The sequence below is a fragment of the Trachinotus anak genome, unplaced genomic scaffold (assembly GCF_046630095.1).
Source record: "Trachinotus anak isolate AG129_WGS33_773 ecotype Australia unplaced genomic scaffold, CSIRO_AGI_Tana_v1 ptg000018l, whole genome shotgun sequence".
Lineage (NCBI taxonomy): Eukaryota > Metazoa > Chordata > Actinopteri > Carangiformes > Carangidae > Trachinotus > Trachinotus anak.
Window position 1 is genome coordinate 1,429,084 of NW_027273869.1, and position 17,582 is coordinate 1,446,665.

General features: G+C 44.7%; 1 protein-coding gene across 4 annotated transcripts in view; it reads left to right on the plus strand.

Moving 5' to 3' along the window:
• chst11 (carbohydrate (chondroitin 4) sulfotransferase 11) overlaps positions 1-17,582 on the plus strand; it is a 92,350-nt gene that overhangs the window by 54,048 nt on the left and 20,720 nt on the right. For all 4 annotated transcript variants that reach the window (XM_071502134.1, XM_071502136.1, XM_071502135.1 and 1 more), the window contains one exon: positions 9,301-9,386. In XM_071502134.1, coding sequence (XP_071358235.1) covers positions 9,301-9,386 — 86 coding nt within the window. The remainder of the gene's footprint in view (positions 1-9,300; positions 9,387-17,582) is intronic.

Below are 17,582 nucleotides of genomic sequence, written 5' to 3' on the forward strand. Positions count from 1 at the left end.
TTGATTCGTCCTGTCGGCCTGTCTGTATCCAGGCAGGCAGAAGTCTCTTCTCGTCTCCCTCACCATCCCTCTGTTCACGCTCATGACCCCCACCCGGTGCGTCTGCTCCAGTGCCCCTGTCGACCCCTCACATGTGACTGAGTCTCTCTCCACGCTTGGCCACCTCAGACCGATTTGGCCGACACTTGACCACATTTCACCACTGCTCCATTTCCACTCAGTCATATTTTGTGTGAGTGTGTGTGTGTGTGTGTGTGTGTGTGTGTGTGTGTGTGTGTGTGTGTGTCCCAGGGGAGGGGCAGACTGTAAACAGTCATCACTTGTTGACTTCCTGCCATCCATGAAAGCCTTGAGCTCCATTAAGTCCATGAACCCTCAGCTTCCTTCTCACGTATTAAAACTTGTGATATGATGAAGGTTCCACACAAAACTTTATTTTGTTTGCATATTTAATTTCGTCACCTGTTTGTTCAATAATAGCCTTGCAAAAACGTCCCTTATTTAAAGGCAGTGATGTGTCCACAACCAATAAAATGCCCCTGAATGTGACAGGATTTCCATTTTTAGGATTTACTGTCATGAATTGTGGTTCTCAAGCTTTCCCTCGTAAATGAAGTCTGGACATGAAAATCTTACTCACAGTAAAAGCTGCCTTTGTTTCCACTATCTGTCTGCTCTGCTAACAGTTTCCACGCTGACGTACTGAACCGAACACGTGTGTTGTTTGTGTCATGAATGAGCCCCAAAGAGTGAAGTGAACGTCTGTGGCCTTAAGGAGACTGGAGATGAATTCCTTTCCTTTTTAGTGAGGGGAATGTTGAGTCAGGCAGTGAGAGGGCAGCTCTGACTCAGGCTTCCTGGGACACGTCCTGTCGGCCCGTCTGAATCCAGGCAGATGTGGAAGTGGGAAGGTGGTGATGTCATGCACAGGAGTAGATAGAGGTTCGCAGATATTTTGGTTTTTATTCATTTAGATTTTGCGATATCGCTCTCTGAGATTTCTGTCTCACAGTTTTGAAAAATGACATCATACTGCACTTATTCAACAGTATACTTGAGCTAGAAGTGTGAGGAGTTTTAATTGGAACTTCTTCTACCAACGAAACAGTGCTTATGGAAACAGCTCACAGTGAGAGCTGTAGATTATCCAGAGTGTAAAAATGTGATGTAAATGTAAATGCACATACGACGCACACACTGCTGTATTGTTTATTTGACACTTTCTACTGCCTGAGCAGAGGAAAGTGAAGCACACATGAACAAGTAATGAATCCAGCCACACCAAAGAGACTGAAGAAGCTGGAAAAGCTAGTAAGTAAACTAAGAGTTTGAAATATTAACCACAAACACAATCAGAAAGTCCAAGGTCAAGAATCAATTAAAATGTACACATTTTCAGTGTTTTTTTTATTTATTTCTGTATTTTGGATGTAGGGCCCCTCACTTTATTGTGCTCCCCCACCCCTGATTTCTTCTGTACAGTTTCAGTTTTTTAATGCCAGTGATCAGACAGCCAGTAAAGTCACTGTGCCCTTTATGGATGACTTTAAATGAGTCACTAATGAAGAGAGCTGGACAGAGTTAATCATGTCCATCACTGTGGGTCACCATCATTCTCCAAAGTCGAAGCCATGCTGTGGGATCCACCCTGCAGCATCTACTATGTCACAACATTATAAATGAATGAATCATGTGTTCATGCAGGTACACTTCTCATTTTCACTCCCTCCTCCCCCCCGACCTCCCCCTGATGTGGTGATTCGTGTTGTCTAACAGTTCTACATCATCGAGAGCCTCTTCACCAAATCTACCTGTATAACCATGTGCTGTAAACGCTCAATTCCCCAATGTAAGTCTGACTGAGTATTATTAAATACCCAGTGATTACTGTATTTCCCCTCATCAAGCTTTAATTACTGAGCTAATTAATGGAAGAAGCCTTGAAGCTGTAAATGTATAATTTATTCTTCCTCAGAAACATCTTGTATCCCAAAGACTCTAACATAATAATGTCTGTATTCATTAAAGATGTTTTCAGGATCCATAAATTATCTCATCACAAGTAAAATCATCGCACACATTATCCTAGAGGCTGCAGCGCACTGTGGTCGATTGAGGCTTAAGCCAGTGGAGAAAAAGTTCGATGTAGATGTTTTTAAAGCTGTCAGGTGCCGTCTTTGTCTTTGGTGGTTTCCCATTAAGTCTCTGCTTTTCCTCTTATTATCACCCCAGAGCTAGAATCACTCAATTTTCCAGCTGCAGCGAATGCACCAGAGTTTTTCTTGGTGACATCAAAGCATGGACATATTGACAGGCAACACAGTGAAATGTGACTGGTAGACTTTGTGCAGGGCTACAGGAGCTCTCTCTCAGTGTAAACAGGCTGCGGAGGAGTACTGGTGGTAATGCATGCAGTCAGGTGCAGTCAGGAGGGCAATAAGTGGCAAATTAGCAAAGTCAGATCTTATTTTTCTTATTCAAGATAAATGATCTTGTCAAACACTGTTTGCTTTAGATTACTAAACTTGTCTCAAGGTAACTGGTCCTGATTTTTCTTAATAAGATATCCAATTTATTTCTCAGCTACAGCTGGCAGGAAACAAATCTGAGAGGTGGATGAAAGCACAGTGGTCACAGTCAGAGCTCTGTGTCCTGTTAAAGGAGCTATTTGTCAGTTTTGCTACTGCTACATAGCTACATTAGCATGAACAGCTGTTTACTCACCAGTCTCGGAGGAAACATTATGCACTCAGCATCAAACTTCATTTCTGTCCTTAGTTGTGGAAAACTACCCTTTTGTTTTGCCTCTATTTCTATCACTTCTTTCCTTCTGCTGAAGTTAGCACGCTAATCAGCTAGCCCCATGCTAACCAGCTAGCCCCAGCCCAATGTCACCGAGCCAGTTGTTTTAAAGCATCCTGCAAACAGCTGGAGCCAATAAGCCAGTAGAGAACTGATGCTTCATCATGTTGTGAGATAGTGGATGCGAGCACAGTGATGGACATGGTCTTTAGTTTCCTTATTAAACACTGATTACTGACAGACATGATACTGATGATTCTGTTTCTAACCAGTCATCATATACAGCACTGTAACACACCCCAGGTCACATGTGACTTTGTTGATATTTAATACTGTGGACCGGAGGTAGAGCAGGTCGTCCAGTAATCCAAGGTCAGTGGTTCGACATCTCAAAGTGTCCTTGATACTGTGGCTGCTCCATCAGTGTATGAATATGTGTGTGTGCGTCGATGGGGGAGTGCAGGCCATTTAGCCTGCAGGTGCACGACACAGACGTCACTCAGTGTTAAGAACTGCCTCATCCAGGATTCATATACAACTCTCAGTTTCCATCTTTACTACCAAGGCAACAGTTTAATTGTTTTGTATTTGACTGATGTTCAGCTCTGTCTTAGCAAACTGTAAATTAAGATTCAGATTAATTGATTGATTTTTTTTTAACCCAATATAAATAATTCACAGGACTTTTCCATTAGTGTGTGTAGGTGTTCATTGAAGGCGGCACATTTCACTGACAGTCTCTGCAATAGGGTATAAGGTCTATATCCTAAGAGACGAGGCCCAGCAGGGAAGAAATGAGCAGAGCACTTGGTGCTGCTTGTGAAGTGTACTGCTTTGAGCTCACAGTGTAAGTACTGCAGGAGACTCAGATGAATGAATCAACATTTTTATCAACACAGATTTTCCCTCTTCTGGACTGTGGAGCCTTAGCAGTCAGAGGACAGCATTCAAAGAGACTTCAAAATCGACCTCACAGAATGAAAAGAGGATTTTGGAAAGTAAAGGGGTGTCCTGAAGTTTCCTCGTTCCTTTTAATGGTGGAGGAAACTGCTTCCTTTGCACTTCCTCTGAAGGGAAGACTCACATTTTAAAGGGTTACAATGCTCTGCCTTCATTTGTTAATGGCCTTATGATAGCATCATGATAGCAACATGCAGTCCTACCTCCTGCAGGACAGTATTGTCCTGATACTACATCAGAGGGTGTAGTGACACTCCAACACTGCCTTTGTGCAGACAGAGGGGTTTGGAGGTTGGTGCACCTGTAGGAGCTGTTTGCATTCATTCAAGGGTTACGTTCGTTCCACTGCCGCAGAGAAGCTGTACATTGTTATCACACTGTTTGATCACTGACAGGGTCCTGCAATTTACATTACTTTTCAGTTTTTGTGACCTGAACTTTTTTTTTTCACCATGTACTTACTGGACTTGCCAGCTTTTGACCAGTAGTAAGTGGAATGAGGATTTGCACAAAATGTCACAGTTTTGTGTCTTTCTGTTATTCAAAATCCAAAACAGTGTGAATGTTATCATATTGTCAGACTGCAGTGTGTGTTGATTGACACGTCGGACCTCCTGCTGTGCACAGCTGTCAGTTGAAGCTCAGCAGACGTGAAGAGTACTATGAGACCTTCTCCCTCCTCCTGACTGTGAGCCGGAGGTGAGGTGAGGACTGACAGCGCTGGAATTGCTTATGCATTGTCTTCATGTTAGTAATCATCATTAAAGGGATTAAAATGAGCACTCTAAACAGGAAGAGACACACAGCCAATCATCACTGCAGATGTGATTGGTTTTATGCACACAAACACATGCACACACACACACACACACACACACAAAATCATTTCCAGGTTCTTATTGAGCTTTGTTTAATGAAGTTGTGCCAACACTGCTAATCACCTGTGTCTCTACTTCTCTCCTCCACTTCCATTGTTCATTTAAATCCCTATTAGGCTGGAGCACTAGTTTTGTGCAGGACGACGCAATACACACATTTAAACACACACTGCCACTAAGAAGCAGTGTGCGTGTGTGTGTGTGTGTGTCATCTCCACCCTCTCCTAATATGAAGGTAAGATTAGCGACAAATTAATCCTCCTCCAGTGGACCATAATCCTTTGCTGATAGATGGCGGCAGATGTTGTACGTGATTGCAGGCCTGTACTGAGCATGTGCTGGATCAGGACCTGCTGTTTATTGGACGCCTTGTGTGTGATCAAACTCTAAGAATATATAGGGCAGTCTAATATTTACTGTCTGCAGTGTGTTTTGCTTGAGGTAACTTTCAGCCTTGTCTACTCTGCTGAATCATCTCTGACAGTTTTAAAAGAACTGGTCCACTAAATGTGTATTTACTGCACTGCAAGGTGTCTCATTTATTATGAGTGTTTGTGTCATTCTTTATAATATATGTCAAGTGAAGTTACTTATTAAACTGCTGAAAGTGATAGTTCAGACTTTGTGGATGCGAAAGATGAAAACAAATCTTCACTTTGTCACAAACTGAACTGATATTTGGCCACATGGAAACAGCTGAATATAAACTGTAGCTGTGCATTCACAGTTTTCCTGTAATGTTAACTTCAGTTTGACCTCTAGATAGAGTGCTTTAGATAATCTAGATAAAGTGTTGGCTTTTTAAAGCTCCATATTTTAACCTCTCCAGTGTTTTATCTGAAATGGTTGTATCCATCAGAAGATATATTTGTGGTTTTACCATCTCAGTGTAGTTTTACATCTCCTCTCTCAGGCTTCTCTCTGAGTGATCCAATAAAAATATAGCAGATTTCAGGCAGTCAGAGAAACCAAATCCTGCAAGGTTGGATGGTGGGTCCAGGTGGGCGGGCTTGGGGTGTGGCTGAGGGCGGTGACTGTTTTTTTGTGACATCACAAAGTTCCAGAAGTCCTGACAGCTGGTTTTAAGGCTCAGTTTCTGAATACAGGCTGTGTGCATTTCTCTGTGGACTGAGGCTTTGATACTTTCACAGTATTAATATAGAACCTAGACCTGCTTTATAATCACAAACACATGGACATCTATCTTTAGACTGTGTGGACCTTTAATGGCCTGTCTGGTTGTCTGACAGCTCATGTTTCGGACCCTGTCGGTCTTCACTTTTGTGATGTCGCTGTGTTCCCACATCTCAGAGTTTGCTTTAGTGACTATAGTGTAAATGGAGTACGAGTTTTACTGAACCCAAATGTAGACGCTGAGACAGCAAATCCCTAAAAGTTTCACTTCATAACAACTTTTCAAGTTTTTCTCTGTGCTGAGAATTCATCAGTGTGATTGTGAAATAAATTCAGGCGATGAATTAACGATAAACGAACAGGATGTTATAACCTTCTTTACAGAAAGCAAAGGACACAAAAACATAAGTTAATATCAGATGTGCACATGGCTCCCTCTTTGTTCTGAGCTCCCTAATGATTTACAGCCTTGGTTTCCTTCTTGGCAGAGGCAGCTGTGGACAGAGCTTTCACTGGGATTTCACTGCTTCGTCCTTTTTCCTCTCAAAGCCAACAGACATTTTGACGGATGTTATAAGTGAATTGTGAAATCAGTCTGTTTCTGACACTTCTGATAATGAGGCTTAGTTTAGAAGCACCTCATGGTGTTTTCTCCAGTTTCCTGCAGCAGGATGATGGTAACAGGGACGAGAGGAGGTGTCAGCGTGACAGTGACCCCGCTGAGGATGATGAAAGCTGACCAGAGTGTGTGCTGCTCTCTGAGGATGTTTGTGCAGCACGCAGAGCATCTCATACCTTCAGGCTGCATACTGGAGCCTGGGCCCTGGTGTTTGGGCTGGCAGAGGCACAGCCTGAGGAGGGGGAGGGAGGTGAGGTGATGAGAGAGGAGGAGGGAGTGGAGTTTGGAAGTCAGTGAAAAAGGACCCAACCAACCAACTCTCTCTTGAAGTACACATTCAGTTTTTACCTCCAGACATCAGTGACTCCAGCTACTGAAGATTAAAAAAAGGAAACACTAGAAAGTTTGTTTGTATAATCAGCTGAGCATCATCTACTGTGGCTTCAGCTTGTTTTTCCCACCCCTCCTCCCCTCCCTTCTGGCTTCTCCCCGTGCTGAAATGTTTCTGGCTGCACTGACTTTCTGTTGAAGTGAAAGGGCATTGGTGTTCAGTCTCAGCACCTGTGCTCTTCCTCTAAAGACACTCGCTCTTTCATTATTGAACATGCTCTGCTGGCTGCGGCATCAAAAATGTACATCTTCATGAGAATGGGTAGGGATCTAACATTCAAAGCTGACAGTCCACAACACTGACCATGACCACATTCATGAGTGTGTGTGTATTTTGTGTGTGTGTGTGTCACTGTCAATACCTGTCAGCACTAATGAAATGAAGAGGTTCTGCTTTCCCATGACTTCACCTGATTCCAGCCCTGAGGAATCCAGCCAGCTGCTGCAGGTGAGAGGATACTGAAGGGTACTGGTTTCCATGGTTACAGATCAGTTCCCACCCTCCAAAGACCTTATGTTCCTGTTGGCTGGGTGGGTGTACACTGGTTATACTGTCGGTGAAGTTTGATGATTCAGTGTTTATTCCAGTCGTCAGGACCCAGAGTGTAGACCTGATTTATTTTGGCGTCCGTCTTGATTAGCGTCAGTCTCTCCAGTGCTGGCAGATAAATATCACCACCGCTCTGTGACCCTTCAGTGTCACGTGGTGCAGTCACTCACACCAGGACTGAATCCTCATTACCCCGAGCTCCACCTCAGGTCTGTGTCTTCAGTAATCACCACTGTTCTGCTGATTCAGTCTGCTGGGAGTAGGGGTGTGTGCATGCGTGTATATGTGTTTCTGCATGAGCGAGTCTAGAAAGTAAATATTCCATGATTGTATTATTGCACTGAGAGCGCTCATCCTCTGAGGATACAGTAATTGCCTGTATACATTGTCCACAGTGGAACAGAGAGCTGAACTGCATTATTAAAGACCAGCTATAGCAACAAGGTTATCAATCACACTCTGTGTGTGTGTGTGTGTCTGTGTGTCTGTGTGTGCTCTGAGAGTGTAAAGGCATCCCTTCCCTCTCTTGCCGTTTGAAGGTCACGGCTGTCTGTTGGGGCTCATTACACTAACAAGCACTCAGCTTGCTCCCCGGGGCTCTGTCAGTGGATCTGGTTCGGGCCAATAGAGGGATTACAGTTCACGTACAGGGATACTGGGTATATCTGTGGTTGGCGCCAACCTCAGCAGACTCCATTCTTCAATTTTTAACCAGGATTTTTTTAAAACCAACAGCCTGCTGAGAAAGCGTGAATCCTCCTCTTTGCTTTGATGTTCCTCTGATGTGTGAGACGAGGATGAGGAGACGAATCCTTTGACCACAGCTGCAGCAACAAACAGGCTGTAACACATCAGCTATAATGGATGAAGATCCAGAGAGTCACAGAGAACACCCTCATCAGGCTGATTTATGTTTGTACTCAACACATTTGCACATTTATCGTTCAGCACTCGAGCGGGTGTGAAGCCGTAAATGTGGATTCTGACGTTATCAGTTTTTCAGAGCAGATGTGCACATTTGCATCCTGCACTACTCCCACTGCACAGTGTGAGTGTGGGCAAACACACAGGACGCAGAGGCACAAATCAGCCTCCACATCTGTGACAGCTGTGGCTGGAGGAAGTGTTTTCAGGTGGTCCCTCTGTCCGTCCGGAGGGAATTTCATTACATCTGGTACAAACTCAAGGAGGAACTGATTAGAACAAGGTTTTTTTGGACATAACTCAAGAATTCATACACTAACTATCACATATGTCTAACCAATGATGAAGCAATGGCATTTTATATCTCAAGGGTCAAAGGTCAACTTGAATTTGACATCATCATGAGCTGCAAAAACACTGGGCCATTATTCAATACTGTAACTAGAGATTGTGAGCATTGTGGTATATTTGCATCTCCTCGTAGTTGTTTTGCATTTGGATCTTCACTTTGGAATAAACTGACATTAAATCCGTGGCTGTGGTTTTTTCTGGGCCCCTCCTCTGCCGTCCTTCAGCACTTTTCCATCCACAGTAATTGGAGAGAGTGTGTTGGCGGAGCAGTGTTGCGCTGGCTGCTCCCACTGAGCTGCTGCCAGCAGCTACTGCTCTGTATCCAGTTCTGTAAGGAGCTGAGATCCAGCCAAACAAACGCTGAACTGTGGCTCTGCCCTTGGCGCACAGTCACTGCTCTCATTATTTATCCCTTTAGCTTTCTGCCTCCTACTTGCAGCAGTTGGTCATTTGAAGCGATGGTTCCCAAAGCGGCCTCCTTAAGGAGGAGTCCAGGGGGGTCCGCACCAAAACAAAGAGCAGCAGGATTTCATTGTTGCATCAGTCATGGGGATTTAGCACAGTGGAGGAGCAACTTGTTGAATAGGCTCTAGGTGACAGACCTGGACTTCACTGTCCTATCCAATGAAAATGCTCACAGAAAATGACTGTGAAAGTCCTCAGCTCTTATTGTTGTCTCATCTGTTTTGCAGTCATGCGGAGGAACCCCTTCATGGTGGACGGCTGCTGTAGGAAAGGGTCCCGCAATGCCCTGCAGGAGCTCTACAACCCCACACAGGTAAGAAGGCTGATCTGACTCTTTTACCTGGCATCTGTTCTCGTTTGTTCCTCACACAGCTGTCAGAGGTCAGACCCAATAACGACCTCTGAGGCACTGACCTCAGCTGGCTTCAGTTTTCTGTTTCTTATGCCTGCCTATGTGCAGGCCTGTTTTTAGTGTCTCTGTTCCTAAACAGGAATTGGTGCTCAGTCTCTACTGACTATATGTGTGTCAGTGTCTGAACGTCAACCTGGTAGTGACAGCAATGACTGTCCCAGAGGACAGCATTAGCATAATGACCGTCTGTCTTCAGTAGTCAGGGAATGTGAAGGGTCCCTGGCGGTAAAGCCATCTTCAGTCTGTCAAGAATGAGAGCGGACAACAAGGGACAAGAGATGAACCTCTCTCAAGGACAGACAGGAAAGAACAAAGTACTAAAACAAAGTACTAAGCAGCAGCAGCAGTGTTCAGCAGCATTCATCAGTTGAAGAGCAGGACTGGTTTTGCTGTCAGTGTCTGTTCCAGTCAGAGACGCCTCACTTCATTTAACATTTCACAGTTTAGATTTAAAGAGTCTGACGAGGTGTCAGCTGTCTGAGAACATGACACCTGCTCTCACTACATGGTTACCTGCATGAAATTACAGCATGATATGGATTTCAATTTTTATGACTTTTCTCCTTCATTGGTGAGTTCACAGTGGAGACAGACAGCAGGAGGACGCCAAGATGAACTGTCGAGGTGACAAAGATCCAGCAGGACACCCTCTGTTAACTGTTACAGTTAAAGCCAAATTAATGTAAAAAACATCACAAATTTACAAGTCAAAATGTGTGGAGGAAGTTCCCTCCACACATACAGTAAACGTAGCTTCATCCTGTTTGGCCAAATGATTTCTTCAATTATTTGTCATTTGTACAGATGATTTAGCACAACTCAGCTACAAACCACTGTTCAGGTTATGATACATTTTAGGATGATTTCCTCCCCACTCTTCAATTCAAGGCTTCAGTGTTGTATTAAGATTTGTTGTCTTCAAAAGAATAATTACATGTGGTTGATTGGTGACTTTAAAGATCCTATGTATAGGATTTCTGTGTGATGCAGCTATGATAGAATAGGTTGTTGTTTTCTAGAAAAATGAGATTCTCCCAGTGAATTTGTACAGTCAGCATGGGATTGTTGAAGCTTCGATCCCAAGATGCCTCCAGGAGACAGCCAGGAAGCAGGCTACAGACTGGCAGACTGGGGTGAGGGTTGGAGGCTAGCAGACTGGAGGCGAAAAGCAACAAAGGGCTTTTTCGGGGTCGTGGGGCAGGCAGGGGTCGAAACCAGAGAGGGAAGACCGACTGCTTAAATAATGAGGAGAGTCCCTGCTGTAATGATAATGTAATCCAGACAAAAACTCCAGAGACTTCATGTTCATTGTTCATTAATTAGCAATCTGAAACAACTGAAGAGAAACCAGTGGAGGCTTCGAGGGTCAATTCAGCAACTTAATCATCTCAAAAGAGTCGGTGATGAAGAAGAGTTTACACAGTTTGTAGGTGATGAACTACATGATGCAAATCCACATTTTCCCAGAGTGATACTTTCAGAGGCTGAAACACAACACGTTGTCCAGCACGTGTGTGTGTGTTCAGTCTATCAGTGGTGTGTAGCAGCGGCTGAGGAGAGGAGCCGACAGGAGGGCCCTGCTGGAGGTGATGCTATCACAGTGATGGATTGGATAGTTTCTGCTGCTCCTCTCCTTCGTCACCACCGTCCTCCTCGCTCTATCACTGACTGTCTGCCTGACGCTAACGCTGGCCTGTCTCTCCTCTCACACCTCCAGCTGTCCTGTTTTCCCTCCGCTCTGCCTTCTCCGTCCATTACTGTCTCCAGCTCGCGTCCCCTCCTCCTCACATTCGCCCCCTGAACTGGTTTCTTCTTCAGTGGTGGACAATTATCACTGTGCACCTTTTAAAAGTATTCATGGGGCTTCGATTGGTTTTCTGGGCAGCTAAGATTAGACCAGGTGCACCCAGATTTGCTGAAGGTTGATTTTCCGTGGAAGATTTTTCCACACGTCCTCACTCATGTGAAGTCCCATTGATATATTTCTGTGTGCTTGGGGGGTGGGGTGTCACTGAAGCTAGAGTAAACTTTAGCAGGGTGCATTGGGTCAGTGGTCAACAGAGAACAGTGTGTGTGTGTGTGTGTGTGTGTGTGTGTGTGTGTGTGTGTTTGTGTGTGTGTGTGTGTGTGTGTGTGTGTGTGTGTGTGTGTGTTTGTGTGTGTGTGTGTGTGTGTGTGTGTGTGTGTGTGTGTGTGTGTGTGTGTTTGTGTGTGTGTGTGTGTGTGTGTGTGTGTGTTTGTGTGTGTGTGTGTGTGTTTGTGTGTTTGTGTGCCTCTGTCCTTGAGAGAAGCTGCTTGAACTGTAGACTTTCAGAGTGAGAACATTTTTGCTATATTTTGACAAACCTCTGATTTAGTACAGGGCTGAGGTAAAACTAACAAGGAGGCACAAGTTTAAAAAAGATGCATAAAGATATGTGGGAAAAAACAGGAGCTGCTTCAACAACCACTTCTACACAAACAACAGACAACACAATCAAAACCACAATCTTTCCCTAACCTGAACCAAAGTGCTTTTGTTGTCTCATCATAACCACAGACAGGACTGTGACGCCCACAGATGGCAGGCGTAGGTTCCATAAATACATGCAGGGCTTCATTCATTTAAAAAATATGTCGCCTTTGCATGTTGAAAAATGACAGTAGAGGGCCATCGAGGAGTTGGGGACAGGAAGTGCTGGATCACCAGGTTTGGTACAATCTAACCTGATCATATCTGCTGACCTGTACTGTAGCCAAAGCCCAGACAGACAAACTGTTGGTCGTCAGGAAATAATCCTGTTCAACAGACACAGATAATCTGCTCTTGTTAATGTGCTGCTCAAACAGAAATAAATATCAAAAAATCAAGTGTCAAAAATCAGCTTTGAAGGTGTAGGCGCTTTGGACAGAGCCAAGCTAGCTGTTTCCCCCTGCTTCCAGTCTCGATGTATGCTAACCACATCCCGACTCCAGCTCTGAGTTCTCTGGCTGTGAGGTGACAGTGATACAGGAGAGAATATTTGATTCATCACTGCGTAGAGTTTTTAAATCTACAGGTCACACAATTAAAACTAGAGTGAAGGATTTCAGTCTCTTTAACCTACCTGACACTTGATTCTACAGTCTCTGGATCTGGAAAATGGTTGTTCATGCAGTGTTAATGCACAATCATAGTTGAAGGTGGTCTTTTCACCTTTGACCATGTTTGTTGGCAGGACCACCAGCTCATAATCTGAAGTATAATAGGTCAAACATGTAGGTTTGTATAGGTTCTGCCTTTTCTTCTCCTCTGGTTTTAATACTGAAAAACTAACATACTGTTCTGCCTTCAGAAGAAGATCCTCCTGTGTATCACCAGGATACCATCTTTAAATCAGCCCATATTCTCTTTTTACTAAGCTAAATTGAAGTCTTCCTTACCTTTTCCAGGCTTAACGTCTGGCCTGAGGGTCCAGTCGACAGGCAGTATTAAACCAAACGCTCACAGAAATTCTCTTCTTTCTTTCTTTCTTTCTTCAGAATGATTTGCAAAATGCAATTAACCTCCAAAGGGATGATGTGATGCGGCCTCACACACAGTCAGATATCATCTAAATACAGAGACCTTAAACTGTAATAATCTTTCCTCCTTATGGAAATATTTTCCTCTTCCTCCCAGTAATCACAGGCTGGCTCACAGAGCCATGTGGACTCCGTTATTACCCAGCCACAGCCTGGCTTGCGGTCCCAGCTGATTCAGACATCAGAGCTGAGCCAGCTCAGTCCCACAGTGGGCTTGTAGCAGGGGGAAATACTCAAGGCTGATGTGAGCACTGATGCAGTGTCATTGTGATGGAAGAATGTCCTCATGGGATCTGATGTTGTTATACCAGCATCACAATGATAGAGACCCACAGAAGATCAAGACTGAAGACAGGTCTTACTCCAGAGCTAAAAATGATCACTTAGCAAATGCTTAACTGAACCGGGCTGACTGCTGTTACTATAGTTACGATCGCTCAGCACAAGACCTCAAATGTTGTGGTGGAAAACTCTGCATAATACTGGTCCATCTACCCCCTCAGTTGCCTGCGCCCTGAACACTCTTGAAACACAGCTTGTATGTGGACAGTAGTGATTGCAGTTAATGAGGTTAACCTGAAGATTGGGGGGTGGGGAGGTGGGGGGGTGAAATGATTCATCATTAATGCTACATTCTCACAAATCTGAGCAGAACAGAGCTGTGGGTCGCTGCACAGCTTCAGAAAATTACTGACTCACAACTAAGCATATTAACAGTGGAGGCACAGGAAGATTCCCGGTGAGCCAGTCTGGACGTTGGGCCCCAAGGGCGAGGGACAGAGAGCGAGGGAGTGAGAGAGAGAGCAAGAAGATGAGAGGTCGAGATTTGAGTGGAGCAGGCTGCACTGCAGTTCGGTTCAGTTGCACAGCTCCATCCACCTGCTCACTGATTGTTTGTCTCTTGGCAGCAGTGGTACATGCAACTTCTGGTTCTGATGAGTATGAAGTATTGAAGCAGTATGATGCTGATAGCACCACAAACCATTGTAAGGAATGGTGGTGGTTGTGCATACAAAGCATCCTTGTGAGACAACAGACCATTCCCTGTCCGTCCGGTAGCTTAACCATGATCACCATCTTTCCTCAGCCAAAAACATAATGATGAAAGTGGCAGAGAACACTTCTAGGAATAACGATCTTTTGTAACTTGAGATTGATTCGTTCTTCACTCAGGAAACAAATACAAGATGAGAGGGTTCAGTCTCCCTCCAAGGTCCTGATTTGAGAGGAGACAGTCGAGTGATGAGAGGAACAGAGCGGAGACAGAGAGACGGGGGTGACACATAGGAGGGACCTTTGAAGAGTAACTACACCCACAAAATGTTTAGAGCAATAAAACAGTATTTAACACTTCTCTGACATTAGATCAAACAGTACCAGTCATTTTGTCTAATCACACGTGCAGGAGGATGTTTTCTTCTCAACACTCAGACAGAATGAAACAAACAGGGGCTGTTCATTTAAAATGCTTGTGTTTGTGTACAATAATGACTGTCCTAAGACGTGTGATCAGAGGAACTAGAATTACCACCTCACAGTTGTATCCGTCCACCAACAAGCCCAGTGTCAGGAAACAGTCTCTCCTTCCTGAGTTACAGTGTTGAATAATGGACAGAAGTGTTTTTATGGAACATTATGATGTCACAGTGAGGCGGACCTTTGACCTTTTGGATGTATTATTATTATTACACTGATGTTGGTGGGGGTCAGGTAGTGTCCCCTCACATCCTCTCAGCATTCCAGTTCATCACTTCACACAGATCTTTACCCCAACTTTGCATCTGTTGCATTTACTGGGATAGAGGGCACCAACAGGATCTGAGTATGGACTTCACTCTTAACATCTACATTGCCATGACAACAGGGCTACTTCATGTTTATTGCTTAGATCTATGAAAGAACTGACAAACAGAGTTTCCCTGCTGAAAGTAGCTCGAAACACTTCTGGGTTTATTTTGATAAATGACCTGTTCCTGAGTTCTCCAGTCACAATGTGATGTTCCGTCAACTGCTGATCTGGGTTTGGGTCACCAAGCAAAGTAACCCGCACATCCTCCTCCGACACTGTGACGTAGTTTATAGAGCTGTTGTTATTATTGTAGCCATGACAACAAAGATTATCTATTGTTGAGGAAGTACTTATTTTAACCACTGGTTGGAGGATTGGTTGGAGGACTAATTGGAGGACTGGTTAGGGAACTGGCTGGAGGACTGGTTGGAGGACTGGTTATAGAACTGGTTGGAGGACTGGTTGGAGGACTGGTTGCCATGGCGCCGCGGATGGCTGCCTCGGTGTGTTGGTGCGCACTTTTTTGCCTTATTTTCTTTATAAATCCAGTTTTCTGCTTTGGTTTCCGGAGCTCTTTCACCAGAGAAGAGCTCATTAACATCAGAGAAACAACTCCAGTGGATTTTTTTCCTACTTTTCTCGACTCATCTGTGGGATTATTGGACATTTTGGTCAGAGGTCACTGACCGTTGCTCTCGCAGTGAAACGCAGGAGGAGAGGAAAACGTGCCGGTGCGCCTGCGCGTCTCCGCCGGCGCGGACTCCGCACACCTCTCCCAGGTATCTTTCTCTCCAAGGTGCGTTCACTGCCCAACAAACTGGATGAACTTCAGCTACTGGTGCAGAAGAACAGAGACTTTTCTTCATCTTCCGTCCTGTGCTTCACGGAGACGTGGCTGTGTGGATCGATTCTGAACTCTGCGCTGGAGCTGGCCGGCTTCCAACTCTTCAGAGCGGATCCAGACACAGAGCTGTCCGGCAAAACCAAAGGTGGAGGAATCTGTTTTTATGCTAACAGTGGCTGGTGCAGAGACGTGACAGTGATCCTGCAGCACTGTTCTCCTGACCTGGAGACTTTCATCATAAACTGCAGGCCCTTCTACTCCCCCCGTGAGTTCACCTCATTCATCCTGGTCGGTGTTTCCATCCCACCACAGGCCAACGTGCAGGAGGCACAGCGGGCGCTCGCAGACCAGATACTGTGTGTGGAGCAGACCAACCCGGACTCCGTAGTTATTGTCCTTGGTGACTTTAACAAAGGTAACCTCAGTCATGAACTGCCCAAATACAGACAGTTTGTTAATTCCCCGACCAGAGAGGGGAACACTCTTGACCACTGTTACACCACAATCAGTGGAGCTTATCCCGCCGTCCCCCGGGCTGCACTGGGCCACTCTGACCATGTCATGGTCCACCTGATTCCCACATACAGGCAGAAACTAAAACTGTGTAAACCTGTTGTTTACAAGAACCTCCAAGAACCTCCAACTGCACCAATCACCAAAACAAATTCCTTGTATGTGGAAACATACTTGGCAATAAAACTGATTCTGATTCAGATTCTGAATCTGATTCTGATTCTGATTCTACACCCCAGTCCCCTCCTCCAACTCTTCCTAAGGGATTCCAGGTCTTCTGGTTCTGTCCCAGGGTCTCCAAGGGGCATCTGGGTCAGATGCTGAAGCTGGGTCATTTCACTGACATCCACGGTGTCTCTGTCAGTCGCTGCCAACAGCTCACGATCATCAGGCTTGAAAAGGAGGAAACCAGGTGAGCTGAGACTCTGACTTCAGGTTGGACTGTGACAACTGTGTTCATCCAGAAAAAGTTGAATTTTCCACAAGTGAAAATTTGAGGAAAATTATCATTCCTGATTGGACAGCAGACAGCAAATCATCCCTCCATCCATCATCTATACCGCTTATCTGAACCAGGTTCCAGGGGGTGTTGGAGCCAATACCAGCTGACAGCGATTTACAAGAGGTTTAAAATCAACATGTTCGGATCATGAATCATGCTGTGGAGAGAAGTCATGTGTTCAGTGAAAGAAACATCTGCACAAGACTGCTGCAAACCCCACAATCCCTCCACATTACTCAAGTGTGTGTGTGTGTGTGTTGTTTCTCTGGTGGCACCCTGGGCCAGATTATGCAGGAACACAGCAGCAGAGACTGGAATGGACTTGAAAGAACTGTCACACCTTTCACCCATAGCAAAGCAGCCAAAGCAGCTGTCTGAGCACTGCTCTGCTGTAGAACCATCAGACCAGAGCACAGCCATACACTGTGGGCATGGGTTGTGTGTGTGTGTGTGTGTGTGGGAGGATAAGTCATTCTGGGTTTAAAGACAAAGGGTTTTAGAGGAGGCTTTTCTCTTTTTGTCTCTGCCTATCTCTGGAGGCTGCATATGAACGAGGCTGAAGAAAGGAGGTGAAAGGAGAGAGACAAAGGGATTGAGAGGAGATGAGCGCTCTGTTTTTCTCTGAGATGATAAACTGTGCAGAGAGAAGAGACTGCAGCACAGACGGCCACAGACAACATGGATAAACAAGATTTTTACTGTCATTATGATCAAAGGAGAATTATTTCTTCATTTTGACATTGCAAGCATTTTTTCTTGATATTATGAAAGGATTACTTTGCAGGACCACACACAATATACACACTGGTTCAACTGTTACCAACTGTAACAGAAAAATTCACTTTTAAAGTTTAAATATATTTTTAGTTTATCATTAATATTAAATAGTTGAGTTAAAGATTTGAA